The 16,014-nt window shown below is 41.7% G+C and overlaps 1 protein-coding gene across 1 annotated transcript in view; it reads left to right on the top strand.

Moving 5' to 3' along the window:
• The window catches only part of SGCD (sarcoglycan delta), a 131,768-nt gene that overhangs the window by 46,814 nt on the left and 68,940 nt on the right, over positions 1–16,014 (top strand). The window contains exon 2 of the mRNA XM_009493647.2: positions 10,616–10,717. Coding sequence (XP_009491922.1) covers positions 10,616–10,717 — 102 coding nt within the window. The remainder of the gene's footprint in view (positions 1–10,615; positions 10,718–16,014) is intronic.

A 16,014-nucleotide genomic window follows, 5' to 3' on the forward strand; every position in this document is an offset into this window, starting at 1 on the left:
TGATGACTAGCAAGCTCCTAGTCCCCGTGCTGTGTAATGATCATTGTTTTTATTCTAGTAAACACTTTGGAATGTGCACTAAAAAGTTGTGAAGATGACAAGGGGTATTAAGCATAATGCATCTTCTGGCAAGGAGGCAGAGGAATGCAAACCACAGGGAGAAGAGAGAGTATCTGAAATCTGAATTGTTGGCATTTGAAAGTTGCTAAAATTAACCTGTTGTTTCTTAGGAGCAGGATATATATAGTTTCTTAGCTGAGGTGCTGTGACACAACAAGGTGCTGGAGGAAAAACTTGGGAGCTCTTCCTTTAATGCAGCTTTCTCGTGTGAGTGTCGGTGGATGCCTGACTTTGCGCCTCAGTTTCCCCTAAGAGGGTGTTCACGTGTGTAGGCATGCATGCAGTATGTGTGTGCCGTGCGCGGATGTGAGAGCGTTTATAAGGTGCGTTAGATGGCTCTGAGTTAGTTCTGATGCTGAATACTTTGGGGCTGGGGATTTGGGGAGGAGTAAATGATGATAAGTACTTGAACTGCTGCTTATCCTCCAGTGCCCCGTAGCTGCTCCTGGGCAGTGGCAGCCCATCGCGGAGCGTTAGGACAAGCCGGGGTGGCTTCGTTGCTTTTGGCTGCGCTTCCGTCTCCCCCAACAAGGTGCAGTGGGTGCGTGCCGGGGTTTCCTCCGCACGCCACGACCTGCAGCGGCTGCGGCACCCAGCCTGCCTGCCTGCCACCGCAGCCTAACAGCCACGGGCGTTTTGCAAAAGCCCCTCGTTTCCTACCTCTTTGCTCTGGGGCCAGATACCAGGTGAGTGTAGATCGGTGGAGCTATTTGAAATCAGTAGATGCACTCCACAGATCTGATCTCATTCTTTGCCCACCATTTGCAGTGGTGAGGGACCTTAAACATACCCATTTATTTTCCTCTATGAATAATTATTTGCTGGCAATTGTTCAAAAAGCAATAGAAGCAATATACTTATTTCAGCCTCTTTGGGAGCAGCGCTTTCAGTTCTCTCATTTCTTTGCTGTCCCCAGAGCCTCCCTTGCTAACAACAATGTCATATACACACTGTAGATAAGTCTGGAAGACAGTTTAAATTATTTTTCAGTATATTCTGATAGTGGAAGAGCAAAATCATATATTTTTGTGACAAATACAGCTATAAAAATTCTGTCGTGGTTCCTTAGCCATGAGGGCAGCTTCTTAACAAGGGGACTATGGATTCCTCTTAACACAGAGACTTTAAAGCAAATTTCTTTTTACCTGCCTGTGCAAATAAATTGAATGTGCCCAATATCCTATCTCTTATTGAAAGTATGAGTCTTGAATAGGGGAAAAAAAAAAAAAGAAATCATTAAAATAATCCCTGAAACCAGTCTGTGTCAGTATAGTTGGAATCACATTTTTGAAGTATATTTTATATCATGATATCTGCTTATTGTTCTGCCTGGCAACCCATTTATTTTCTGTTTGAATCCTGTTGCACACTACTGCGGTCTAGGTTTATCCCAGTTATCTATAGGCATCCAGAAAAGATGCCTAAGTCACCTTGGAGGGGCTCCACAGCAGCTGGGAAGAAGCACTTCCAGGGAGTGTTTTGAGTACTAGGTGGACTCCATTGCCATTTTCTCTCCCCCAACTGCAGAGGTAGCACAGGGTGATTATCTTTCAGATGCAGGCTCATCAGTTAAATGCCTAATATTAGCTGAATCTAGGCTCAGAAGTGATTAATTGAAGTGCATTGAAAATATTCCTCCCCATCCACCCTGTTTTCTCCTGGCTTTTGGAAATAGAGGAGGTAATAGTAGAGGAGAATAAAGGAAGCAACTGAAAATACGGGTTCGCATCGTGATTATCCTACCTTCGGAGGCTGATGTTGCTATATAATGCAGGTGTGGTGGTTTTTGAGAAGGTCAGTGCAACAGGTGCCTCTTCCAAGTATTCCCATAGCCTGTAAATCAGTCAGCTGAGATGGAATCCTCAAATGTGCCTTATAGACGGGACTTGTGAGAGTGGCCACAGCCCTGCTCAGTCTCTCTCCACCTGTGCTTGTATTTTTGGTATCGTGAGCATTGACGCAGGTCTTGAACAGGGGTTTGAAACCAGAGCATGTTTGCACAAGCCTTATTTCTTTGAGCAGACCTGGTATTATGCTCTAATTAGAGCCCCTGAGTTGTTTTGCGTGTTCACATCAGACAAAAATGACCCAATAATTGGCCCCATTTTCAAGAGCTCACCTTCAGAAATGCTGCACGAGACCTGGTATTTCCATTTTCACACTGTCAGGACTTAATGTGCCCGCTTCTTTGCTGGTCAGGGGAGAATTGCTAAATACTGGATTAGTCAGAAAAATCTTACTTCAGAGTGTAAGTACAGAACACAAAAGGGATCCACTAAGACAGTGAAAGGAAAAAAAAAAAAATCCTTCTTCTCCCTGGAAACTTCTTCCAACAATATAAAGAGGAGTGAGTTCAGTTCAGCCTTGGTGTAACTTGGAGGAACGGTGCCACAGAGGATGTTGTGTCCAAGATCTTTATAGTTTAAAAAAAAGAAGTGTTTATTCTGTCCTTCAGTTGGTGATTGACAGACTATCATAATTCAAGAGTATTAGACCATAATTTATAAAACGTGTTTCTGCAACCCATGGAACTGTACAGTGAATTTATGTGCTGATTTTATTATTAAATTGCTGCATTATAAGAGTACTTATTCCTACAAGTATAAGAATCCTTTTTTTCCACTTCTGAGTGTGCACAAATTTCTGCAGGATGGGACTTTTCCCTTCCAGTTAGCATAATTATGGTAATGAGCTAGACTAAAAAAGTCGGAGAATTCAAGGGACACATTTGGAATATATGACGATGAAAAGATGTGAAACCTTGCTATTTGTGTTGGAGCAAAAAAGCGGAAAAACGCTCAAGAGAACATGGCTCATTTTATAATGCTTCAGTGCCAAAGTGCTCCATAACAGGGAGTTGGGAGGTGTGAAAGGCAAATTTTGATCTCTTCCCTGCCTTACCAATGGAAAGGGAAATTATTACCCTAGAGAGGAATTCTGCATATGATGGTTGTGCTGTAGTAACAATGTTGGGATTCATAGTCATTTCCCCAGAAGGTCTGCTAATCTTTTTCCCTGCAAAAATGTGCTCTCAGATAGGCTGGCTTATTTCAAAGAAGTCCTGGTTTTGTTGTGCCACCCATGATCATACTTTGAGTTCACTCACTAGCAGTTTGCTTTGAAAAGAAATACCTCCTGCCCAAAGTAGTTCCAGCAATATGCAGTAAATCCTGACCTGAGCTTTCTTCAAGCTCTGGCTGAACGATTTGTTTAGAAATTATTCCAGCACTAGTTTGGAACTGTTTCAAGGGATGGGATTTAGTTCCTTTGGTCAGTTGTAACTTATTTGAAACAGTAATTGGAAAACCACATTTGATCCTGTTCTTCCAGTTCCTTAAGACTTTTCTCCTTAACTTCCACTAAAGCCAGTGCATGAGTTTCTTTTGCCTTCGATGACAGCTTCATAGGGCTCTGTGAATGATCTTCATAATAAATGGCATTGGCCCTGGTGAACGCTCAGTCACTGTGGAAGGAACAGATAGAGGGGAAAGGCACTATCGGAATGTGCACGTGGAAGACATCCCTAATGCCATCGTGGCGCGTGAGTCTGACAGCAATGAAGTCCAGATTTTCTGCATCGCAGCTCATTGACGTAACTGTGAGATGTCCTCTTGGTTCTTGTGCTGTCCTTGTAGCCCCTCTTCTCATCTTCTGCCTCTTTCTGCAGTCATGCACAGCAGCTCACAAAAACAGGAGCTTCCACTGGAAAAGAAAGGCTCCGAGCTTTGCATAGGCTTGGTTTGGGCTGAATTGTACATTAATCATAATGGTCTGCAGGCAATTTCCCCCACTTGAACATAATTCCTTCATAAATTAGCAGTCACCTGACTTTCCTGTAGCTATCACAAATGACTTCACACCTGTGGAAGGAACTAAAAGGGCCTGCATAGCTCCTACAACTTTAACAGCAGCTGCTAGAGGTCGTTTTCCAGTGGGTGACTCCCACAGCTGGTCTTTGCTTATTCAACTCCGTGCCTCCCTGTGACTGATTACTGCAGCGCCAGAGATTATATAGCGGTGTCTTCTCACAGACTGTCAGCGGCTTCTGGAGGGAGCAGCAAGTTAGCTGCTTGCTAGTCTTGCAATTTATAATGTTGTTTTAGTGCACCAGTTAGCTGCAAAGATTTTAGCTGTGCTTTATCTGTGTCTCCTTCCCTTCCCTGGAGAGGACTTATATACTGTCTAGCAGTGATGCAAGGCACTTGGGATCACCTTCCTTCACACACCGATGTCTCAGCACAGCTATCCTACGCTGTGCCCATCTCTTTTAAATGAAAACACTACCAGTAAGACATCTGACAGGGACATCTGAGGTCCATAAGCAGGCAGAAGAAGAGGGAGACGAATGCCAGTTGTGGACATGAGACCTCATAGTGCAAGTCAAAGCATAAGCATGTATCCATCCGTACAGGGATATGGTCATGTATGCTGTGTAACGCTACGTTGGCTTGTTTTTCTCTACTGTCTGCAAAAACCTGAGGCAATACGTGAAGTCTCAAAACAAGGTCTTATGTCAGAGGAAGAAGCTGTCCCACATTGTCTCCTTACCTTGGAGGGTACGTCACTCTGGACTATGCTGTGTAACCAGCTTTAACTTTATAGGACTGGTGCTGCTGGTGGGTGTTTAGGCTCTCCTGGCTTCCGTAGGAAAATAATTGCTGCTGATCCACAGCTGGATACCGGGATCGTTATTGAGATGACAAATTAACTGAAGAAAATGAGGAGAAGGAGGGAGGGCAGATCCTATTAGAGCAAGTAGGCATTTTGAGGCTGTGAAGAACTGGCAGCGATGTGTATCTGTACAGACCTTCCTTAAATCTGTGGAATCTGAAAACATTTAAAGTCAAGTCAGAGACAGAACAGCAGCACAGAAATCTTCCCAGTAGGGGAAGAAAAAAAACACGTCACTTGCATTTCTTTTTCCCCCCCCTAACTTTGGATGTATTGAGCTGTGTAATAACTTGCACGTATCTGGAAGCGATGCAGAGCACGGCAATCAATAATACAAGCAACGATAATCAGGTGTTTCAGGAGTCTGACATGAGCAGTCTCCAAAGATAATTCTCTCCTACAGGACATTGCCAAACGCAACTTCAGTTTATTCCTAGTAAAAAAGTAAATGCTTACCTGCTGTGTAGAGACAAGCCTTGCCAACAGTTTTTCTCCTGAAAACTGAAAAGTGATGGAGGTGCAGGAAAAAGCATGGGGACACACCCACCACTGCTGGTGGTGGCCAGCAGACAGCTGGAGCTCTCTGTGTTCCCCATCACCGGTGTCCCTAAATTCCTTAGAAAGACCTCAGTAAACGGCAAATTTGCCTTCTATGTTCAGAAATGCCAGAACAGAGAAAGCTCAGAGGAGTGTGAGGCTGAATTTATTGTTTGTAAAGAACAAAGCATCCTGGCACGAAGAGCCACAGCGAATACGTGTTATCACCGCCTTGGTTCTTGACTAGGTTAAGCTGTGGCATGAGCCCAGCCTAATCTAATAAAGCTGCCCGTGGATGGCAGACACCACTGAAAATTACCCCTGTTCCTATGTGTGAGCGGCCCAGATTGGTGTGGCTCATGCCGCTTCCAGGTGTTTACCACAGCAATTATGTGTCTCTGGTTAGGTTGGCTGTTTTTTCTTATTCTGTTAACTGAATCTCCCTGCTACCAGCCATACAATTAAAAAAAAAAAAAGGTGAAAGTAACCCACAACTATTAAAAAGGAAAACAAAAAAAAGCTAGGCTTTACCCACATGTGTAGCCACAGTGCTTAACCACAAGGCAGAGAGGAGCCTTGGTGATCACATAGCAGCAGTGCTGGGCTCTTCCCCTAACACTAACACTGTCATTTGTAATTGATTGTTAAACTGAGTTGCTTCTCAAGCTAATAAAAAGAAAAAAAAATCCTTTCTCATTCAGCATCATTGAAACAACATTTATGTTATTCAGGATTTTACCATTGCTCTCCCCTTTCAACACAGAGCGGTCAGCAACAGCACATAAATTTTTATGCCTGCGCATTACAAGGCATTGTATAAAAAGAGAGGTGGCGTAGATGATAAAATTGATTTGGAATTTTTCACCGTGCCCTACCAAAAAGCCAAATAATTCAAAGCAGGTTGTAATGGAAATCTCCCGACTCTGTGCCTCCTGTTTGAAGCTTGCCTCCTGGAAGCTCCCACAGAGCTGCTTAGTGCCTGCACAATAAAGTCATTCACTCTCCAGTGAGGACTCTACTAATAAAAAGGGGAGAAACAAAGATTGTCAGATGTCAGTGTATCAAATAATCAATCCTACTTTTTTTTTTTCCCCTTATTCACAAGCAGTAGAGTGGCAGATAAGGATATATACCAATCACAGACACAATGTTTAATAAAATCTCATGGTCTCTGTCACTCTAGCTAGCCTTCTGCTACATTTTATAGGTCACGGTCCATGAAATTTCATAGGAACTTTCAGATACATTCTCTGTAGCAGAGTATGACATTTATTTGTTATTAAACCATATGATTTAGGGAGGATGAAGATACTTTATCCAAAACAACATGTGAGGTAGTCTTTCATACAATGATTGCTCTATAATGTATCTATATTTTGGGATTTCTATGTAATTCTGTAAGCTGCTTATTTCATTTTCTAATGGGAAATAATAAATGAATATGATTTAATAATGATTGTGCTATAAGAGGCCAGGATACTCATTAACTTTAAACTCAGATTACAACCTCTGCTTGTTTTTTGACCTGCTGACCCAGACTGTCACTACCAAAAGCTGTCATCTTTAATCATGAGGAACGTGAGCAGCAGAGAGTTAATCGTGGTAAGAGTCAGTGCTGAGCACTGCATCCCGATCCCAAACACCAGGGAAGTCAAGAGATAATGTCTGGTGGGTGCAACTTTTATTAGTTTTGGCAGCCACAGGAGGAGAGAAAGGCGAGAGGGGATTGGAGGTTGGAAGGCATCAAAGGTTGAGAAGAATAACATGGGAAATGTCTCTCTTTCTCCAACCCAGTGGTTTTGTAAGAGAATACGCCTGCTTATATTATATAAATCAAATGTGTTCTTGATGTTTTGGTTGTAGTACGTTGTCCTATAGGCCTGATACCTCTTTTGGGATGTGTAGGACCTGCTAGCTGTGACCTAAATGTCCCATATGTGTTTTTCATATATAAAAGTCCTGTGGGGGACACTTGGGAGACAGAGGGTGAAGGAGAGAAAGGATGAGAAACACGCAAGACAAGAGTGGAGTGGAATGCTGGATCTGTATCACTACTCGGGATAGAATATAGTTGTGAGCCATCAAAATTGCTGGTTTGCCACAGCTTCAGTGGTGATTTGACAAGTCCCTTTATCCATTGGTCCATGTGACTGGTGAAGTATTGCCCTACTTCTGCTCAGGAGTGAGCCCTGGAAGTGGTCAGGATTGTGTATCCACAGGGGTGGTCATTCTTGCACCTGTATGTGGCATATACCAGTTCGCATGACCTGCAACTTTTCTTAACGAAACCAGAGAAGAGCCTGCAATGTGAAAGCCCTCAGGGCTTGTAACCTTACTGAAATATCTATTTTGGGAAAAAAAAATTCTAGAGTTTTTTTAGCAGCACAAAATGTGTGAGGGTCTGCAGATAGCTGTAATAATTCCTGCTCACTCAAATCGCAAAGCATACCACTATCAAAATTTAATCTGGGCTCTTTGGAGCATAATCATATTTCACTCATTTTCCTTCATCCTTTTGCTTGAGATAAATGAACCCCTTCTGTGCTACCACCAACCCAGAATTCATAAGCCAGTATTTTATACCCAGGACAAGGAATGTAGCAAGTGGCACTTTATGACCCATCTCTCATTCCCCTCCCTTCAACAATCAATAGCATTTTCAGCATATGTCTCTATTTAAAGTTTACTTACAGCTTTCATTTCCAAATGAGATGACAGCAGTCATTTTATTGCCCAGAACTCCTGAGCCTGCCTTTGTTCATAAGACACCACGCTCTGGCAAAAATGATCTGTGCTTGGCAGGGTGCACCCTGGGAGCGATACTTCTTGGAACGGGACGACCTCTGGCAAGTGACCAGTGTCACTGCTGAGCCATGCTATGCTTTTGATTTTTGTCCCTCCAAATCCATGCCTTTTGGCAATAGTTCATTCAAATCTGTTTTGGTTAGCCATTCACCTTTAGTGACAGTGATTCCTCTTGTGGTGCTGGAGGTGCACACGCAATGGGAAGAAGAGAAAATAGACAGATGTGTTTTATTATTTGCAGCTGGATTCGAAAACATGCAATATGTATATCCAAATCCATGTGGTTTTCCTGGATTTTCCCAGTCTTCTCTTAATCGTCTTAGGGCTTCTACCCAAGTACATACCCCTTTCCTCTAAAATCCCTGAAACAGCTGTGTTAGGCACTGAGGTGGCTTTTTCGATTTGGACTTCAGTGTTTAAGGACATGTCTAGCAGCAATTGAGAAGGCGGCAGCCCAGTCCCTCTCAGTGATTCCCTAAATTGCATGATGAGCTGTCATGGAGTCAGTATGGCGTGTCCATATTTATAGGTCAGTAATTCCTCCAAATTACTGCTACTGCCATCCTGTGGCCTGCATGACCCTTGGTTTCAACATCTCTCTCATTGCAACATGAATCCCGTTGCTGTTAGTGCTGGTGTGTGTGTCCTTCACTGCAATGTCCTCCCCACGCTGAGCTCCAACTATTGTAGTTTTTGTGATTATTGTATCCTGCCTTGTCTTGGAGGCCCGAGGCATCATATAGAATCATCCTGCTGCTTCTTTAACCTGGAGAAATGGGAAAAAAAAAACCCAGGTGGAAAGATTCCTTAAGGGGTATGTTTGAGGATTGTCATGGCAGTTCTTGACTACCCAACTCTCAGTTATTTCCCAATCTTAATTTATACATGTGGAAACATAGCTTTTGCTAGCATCAGTCTCAAATCGTAGTGATGTCAGTCAAATTTGTGCTAAAAAGTATTCTTCAGACCATCTTTTTCTCAGAGAAAAAACCCAACTTACCTCAATCCTTGCAGACTTTGGCAATCACCCTGACTCTTAGAAATAATACTTTGCATTTGATGTGGTTTTGATTATACATTTACCTTTGCAATTCCCTTCCCACACCATGTTTCTTATACACACACCCCTTTCTAAGCAATTATAGCCTAAATGAACCTAAACCCCTCATCTTAGTAAAAGTTCTGACTTTCACAAGTTAAAGGTGAAATACAGTTTGGTCCAATTCTGCTCTGTGCCAATGATCCGTATACCTGCCTTATTGCATAAAAAGCGTAAGAAAAACTCATACAAAATTTTGACATATATTTTGTTTCCTATTATGGTTTGTCAGATGTTTCATTACATCTTGGACACACATAACTAAACAATTTCTAAAGAAAATGAACAATTTCCAGTCATCTGCTGGAGGCCTGCAGCCAACACTTCATGCCATTTGTCAAGATTTTTTCCATGGAAGCGCAGGGAGCAATGGAGACTGGAGTGCAGGGCTGGGGTGAGGGTGAGGACTGGTAGCTGCAACTATGAAATCCAAATGAGGAGAGGACACAAATGCATGTTACATCAATCACTTAATGCCTGGCCAAGGGACTTTGCAATGGTTGTTTGAAGGGCAGGAGAATGACACAGGAGACCCAACCGTTTGGATGTAGAGATTCAGATTGCTGGGATGTGCTTGGGCTGTGCAAGGAGCAGAGCGAGGGCTCTGATCCTGAGCTGATCATTGTGGGAGAGAAAAGTCAGGATTTAGCCCAAGACAGGAGAGCCATCTGTTGGAAAGATACTCCTGTCATGTAGTTGCTTCTCCCAGAGCAAATATTTACATAAATGTATATTCCAGTAAAGCTGTATAGCATGTTAACAATATCTAAAGCACAGGAAGGACTGTGAGACTTGAAACTGATCGGCAGGTTTCCACATCTTTTTGCTGTAAGGGTCAGTAGCCCTAAAGAAAACCCACCAAAGAGTCCATGTTTTGGAGAGATTTCCCCAAATAACAGGGGTCAAGTTCCCTACCACATTTTATTGCAATACTCCTACATAGCCAAACCTTATTTTGTCAGTTCAGTGGAATTAATCACATATTGTCTATATGGAGTTCAGTAGAATTAATCACATAGTCTTTATATGGATTTGCTATGAATGAGAAGGTATATTAATATACAGGCAACCAGTGAATATTACAGTGAATAGTTTCCTGTTAACGCAGAGCATCGCTGCGTCTTTTTGAGTAGAGACAACTAGCTTAAGCGAACATCTTTCATCTGTGTAAATGGTTTACTGGGGGGCATTGCAGATTGCTCTGAATGGAAATTTTTTTCACAGAAACAGAACTAAAAGGATAACACAAGTAATTGCATTCTCTAGTGCCTCCCAGTGCTTTACATGTTCTTCTCTATGGGGAAAAAAAAAATCAGCTATTGGCAGCCTGGTGAATTTAGTAATTGTAACTAATGGGGTTGTTTCCTTTTGTCTGTGCTTTAGGATGGAATGGGGAACCTGAGAATCACGGAAAAGGGTCTAAAGCTCGAAGGAGATTCAGAATTCTTGAAACCTCTCTACGCCAAAGAAATCCGGTCAAGACCAGTAAGTTGTTGGGAAAGGAATAAGCACATTTCCGTAGCCCTAACTGTAACAAACCATGAAGTGGCAGGGTGGTGTAGTTATCGGATAAATTGCTTTGGCCAATCTATACAAATGCAGTTTGGGGAGTGAGACAGTGGGTGTCCTTCAGGTACTTCATCTGGATACTATATACTCTGGGCAGTTGCAAGGTTGATACACATAGGTTTAGTTTGTAGTTAAAATGCCTCCAGGACCGCTGAGATCTCGCACTGTCTTTTTGTCTCGTTTTGAGTTAAATCATAACAACCCTCAACCGAGATACCTAATGTTTCTGAGGTAGAGGGATGGCAGGCAGTTGTGAAATCCAGTTTGCGTTTAACTAGTTACTCCTTTTCTGCAGAGAGCAGAGAGGTGATGCCTTGGCACAAGGGCCTGATCTGTTGTTAGCTGGCACAATAAACCCCTATTATGTGCTCAGTCCTATTTCATGTTGTGTTTTAAAATTATGGCAGCTAACATTCAATGCTGCTAGGAGAGACTGCTTGACAAAAGTGGCAAGGACGTTAACAACTGAAAATGAGAAAGAACCCATGTGTGATTGAAATAGCATTTTCATAGCAGCACTTCATTGACTGTCAGTGACTTTTACTCTTTCTAATGCAACCCTGTTTGTCCTGAGCAGCTTTAAAATAACTGAAACGATTACAGAGAGTTTCCAGGATCCCTCTCAGAAGATGTCATCTATCTTGTTTCCTGATCCAAAGTGTTAATTTGAGTCAGATACCAACCTTCCATTTTGATAACAATGGCAGATAGCTAATTAAATAAAGTTAACATCCCTTTATCTCAGCATTTCAGTGGTCTTGTAGGAATTGGAACTTGTAGCATAATCAACACAACATCCAATACAATATCCGATTTAATTATTGAAGGTTGTAACCTCTGTAAGATGGCTACGAATTGATTTGAACAAGCATAATCATTTAGGAAGAAAAGTTAATGAGAAAACGTTCATATCTATAAATGTTTTCATCCCTGAATTAAAACAGAACTGCAGAACCTTACATGTCATACACTTTGTAATGTAAAATGTGTGGAAAAGGTGCAGCACTCAGTTTGATAGATAGACTGACAAATTGCTACTTACATTTCTTTTTCTCTAGTTAGATTGCTGGAAATAGTATTTGATTACTAAGAGAACTGAGAATCACTTCTTGCTAGTGGGGAGTTTACTGTTTACATATTATCACATTGATCTACATTTTAGTACGGCAGGGCGGACAAAAGGTGTCCCCTTCTTGAGGTTATGAAACTAGTTTCCGCACCATTGGCAGTGTAATGAATGCAAGGAACAAGAAATATAAAGTGAGGCTTTTGTGTGTGTTCCTTGCATTATCCCACCTCCAGGATTATTTTTGCTGTTAACCAGAGAAGGATCTAGTTGCAAGCCAGAAGGTCTGATCTACAGCCTAGTGAGCTGGAGCATCTCTGCTGGCTTCAGTAGATGAGTCCTGGAAACTGTATTAACTATAAAGTTACATAAACCATGTGCATAGTTTCTCTGACTTCTCAGTGGAGTGAAACTGGAATAGCCTGTGCTGGCTTTCAGGTTGCTCATGATAATGCTGAAATTACTGTTGGGCTGGAGGCAACAGGGGCAATCCTATTGTTTTCAATCAACTTCTGCTTTCTTGTGCTATGTGTGAATTTGGCCTCTTGTAAGCAACGAAAGAGTTGCAGTCAGTCAAAGGATGACAGCTATGGAATATTTAAAAATATTATTAAATAATCAACGCTATATTTTTTAAAGAACAGTAGTGTGACCCAGTATTCTCTTGGAGGGAAGCGTACTAGCAATTCCTGAACTTGATGAATATTGCTAAAATAAAGTGCCAAACTCAGCACTCAGTAGTACAGATGAACATCCTTACTAATTCCATTCTAATCTTCTCTGGCTTTTCAGAAGTGCATAACGTGGCTTTAAATATGCAAAGTGTAACAGAAACAATATGACAAATAACAGTAAAGAGCATCCCAGAAATAAGCTGACATATAATATTTTTCATATGTTTAATTAAACAACCGAAGAGTTGTGTACAGTAATAGATAATGGTTTTATATAAAGCTCAAAAGACTTTCAGACGGTGGTTATTTATAGAAGACTTTCATTTAAAAAAAAAGAATTAATTTCACTGTCGTTCTGTGTAGTAGATGAAGGGGCACTGGTGCTGTGTGGAAATGGCAGGGGAAGAATCGCTTTTTGTGTAAATGGCTGCAGTCCCGTGACCTCTGTGGAGTGGGTTTTCCCCACTCGTGTCTCTGCAGTGCTGCTCCCCATGCTGCCCTGCTGTGGGCACAGCAGGGCAATCCCTGCCAAAATATTTCTAAAACATGAATTGTGATAATTCCGAAAAGCCTGAATTTGTCACTGGTGCCTCTCTGTTACATCTCTTAAGTCCCAGGAAGGTGGTAATTAAAACTACACACAGACTTGCTTTCCTAGGAGCTGTGCCTCCTGGTTTAAAGACAGTTTTGGATTTCCACTTAAAAGTGGATTGCTTTTTTGAATTAATTTGGCAGGAAGGGAAGACCAAGGTTTAGAGAGGAAGAAAAGCCCTCAAATGTCATCCAAAGAGACTGGCTGTGTGGGAACCTCTGAGCTTCTGTAATTGCTGCCTTAAAGAGCTCTAGTAGGTACTGTCCTCTTCACGTCACCTTCTGGACACAGTAGTTGCGTTTAGCTGTGCTCCTTTTGGAAGGTAACTCATTGCAACTGAAATTACAACCAAGAAGAACTGAATCTGTTGTACTGTGGCATGCAATTGATGGCAACCCAACAAATGCATCTTTCTGGGAGTCCGTTCAAAAATGTTAGCAGAAGGATCGCACCAAAGTGGTTCAGTCCTGTGCTGGAGAAGTGGCCATTAAAATTACTGACATGAACTGGCTTCTTAAAGCTGCTTCCAGCCAGTTTCTTTCTGCATCACCGCTGCCTCCTGTCCAGGAATGACACCCTCCAGGCTCACTTTCCTTTTCCCTTACCCAGTCAAGAGTGACCCCCCCCAAATCCCTCTCTCTTCATGTACCGAGAGTCTCTGTTCCTGTTGTTTCCCCGTCCTAGTCCTGGCTCAGTAATAGTCAGTTTGTAGTGCCTCCTGGATTAGGAGCCTATTTCTAAGCATCAGAGCTTGCAAATAAACAAAACCTTGTTACTGCATGGGCCTAAAGTTTATCTGGAGATTAATGAATAGTAACTGGTGGTAGCAGTGTTTGCACCCTTGTAGTCTTGTTTTAAAGAAATGAGATAGATGCATTCCTTTTTCCAGGGGTGATCAGAGCATCTTAAGCTCCCAGCTGAACATATTGCACACTAAACAGTATTTTCCATGCCACTTGCATGGAACATGAGCATCTTGCTGCCTTTAATTAAGAAGTTAACTGGACCATGAAGTATTGACTGGGTAAATAAAACTGATTTGTACTTAGTCAAGAAGGTGCGTTAGGAATCTTCACATTTCTTTACTTGCACGTAAATTATGGAGATTATTAAAAATTGGAAGGGTCATCTATAAACCCATCTGTAGCTCAGCTGCACTGTCACTCTCAAAATGTAGCTGTCTTTCTAACTGTTGTAATTTATTGTGGACTATCGTGTGAACCATCTGCTTGCTTATAAATCAGACAAACTTTGACTGAAAGTTGCACGCAGCAGCACAAATTGTTAATTTTATGTGCTGGAAAGCAATGGCAACAGTTTTGTGGTCTTCAGTCTTCATTGCCTTAATTTGAGCAGAAATTTCAAACTGAAAATTTTCCTGCCTTTGTTGAAAAGAGCTGCTAACAAGCAGGTTGCTTGACACTTACTGTAAGCACAGATTTAGCTTTCTTTAGCTTGGGCTGTTACGAGGCTTGCCACATCCAGCTCTGTAAGTAACTTAAAATGGGCAAGACAGAGAACAGGCTGTGTGCATTTTCCATTCCAATAACAACAGAAGTAAAATCCTGTGCTGTGATTATACAGGAAAATCAAGTGAATTTCTTCTCTCAGGAGCTGTGTGACAACCAATGAGATGATAATCTCAGCTTTAGGAAGCAGAGGAAGACATTGCCATGATAGGATTAGGATGGTTTTGCCCTTTCAATGTTCATTTCAAGTGCATAGATAGAAAAAAATAAACCTCAGTTTCCAAATGTTTACACCTGGGCTTAAATTTTCTTACTCTGAATCCTTTTTAAAGACAACAGAATAGATTTGCCTGACAAAGATTTTTTGCAGTATAAAGCTCTTGACTGAGGTCCTGCCTGTTCAGCGCTCTTGCAGACTCTCCTACTGGTGGGTGGGTCTGGGAACACAGAGCTAAACGTGGGCACCAACCCTTCTTGTCTGTCCTCTGTTACCAGGGGGAGCTCCAAGCTGTTCTGTTGTACGGGTGTAAGTGATGGCAAAATTCACTGAACAGATTTTGAGGAGATTTTAAATGTCTTTTAAAAGAGATCTCTTAGTGTATTTAGCTGGTTTCATGTTGAAGGTCTGCTTCCCATTATTTTTAACCAACTGAAAAAAGAATTTAAAAGAAGACTCCTATACATCAAAGAAAAAAGCCTGAGGCAAAGTACAGTGACTTTTTCTGTTTTCTTTTCTTTGGGTGATGTTTGAGGTCCCTATCCTGCTCCCTGTGGCAATGAGTGTCTCACTGAAAGCAGTGTGCTTGCTCAGAGGGTTGGAGCAAACCTGGTCTCATTTGAAGCCGTACGAAATGACTAGTGACTACAGTGGAAGAAGGACTGGGCCTGTCATTAACACTTGGCTGTGATTCTGCAAGGGCATCTGTTTGGCCTAAAAATTTCACTGTTGTGAATTAGGGCTGATAACTGCTATTCTCTCCACTGGTGTTTAGTAGGTTCTCATCAGCATAAAAACTAGACTAGCAAGTGCATAAAATATGCTTGTCTGTACTTTACATTTTCCCCAGCCAGTATTTGAATGATAGAAATTTTAAAGGAAGCTTTTAAGAGTGATAAATAATTATTTTGCCAATGTACTTGTCTCACTATGTTCAGATCTGGAAGAAGAGTAATGTAATTTTAAAGCACAGAAGCAGTTCTGTAATGGATGTATTCTTTTGTATTATTTGCTCTGCAGGTCTACCTGCCTCAAAGCTAAGAATACACACTGAAAAACAATAAACCATGTATTTGGATTAAACAATGACATACCTGCCTCCTAGCCATAAATACATATTTATAAACAATATAACATACTAATTTGGATTAAAAGGCAACATTCACCCATGAGGAAAGGCAATGCAGATGGCAAG

The sequence above is a fragment of the Pelecanus crispus genome, chromosome 8 (assembly GCF_030463565.1).
Source record: "Pelecanus crispus isolate bPelCri1 chromosome 8, bPelCri1.pri, whole genome shotgun sequence".
NCBI lineage: Eukaryota > Metazoa > Chordata > Aves > Pelecaniformes > Pelecanidae > Pelecanus > Pelecanus crispus.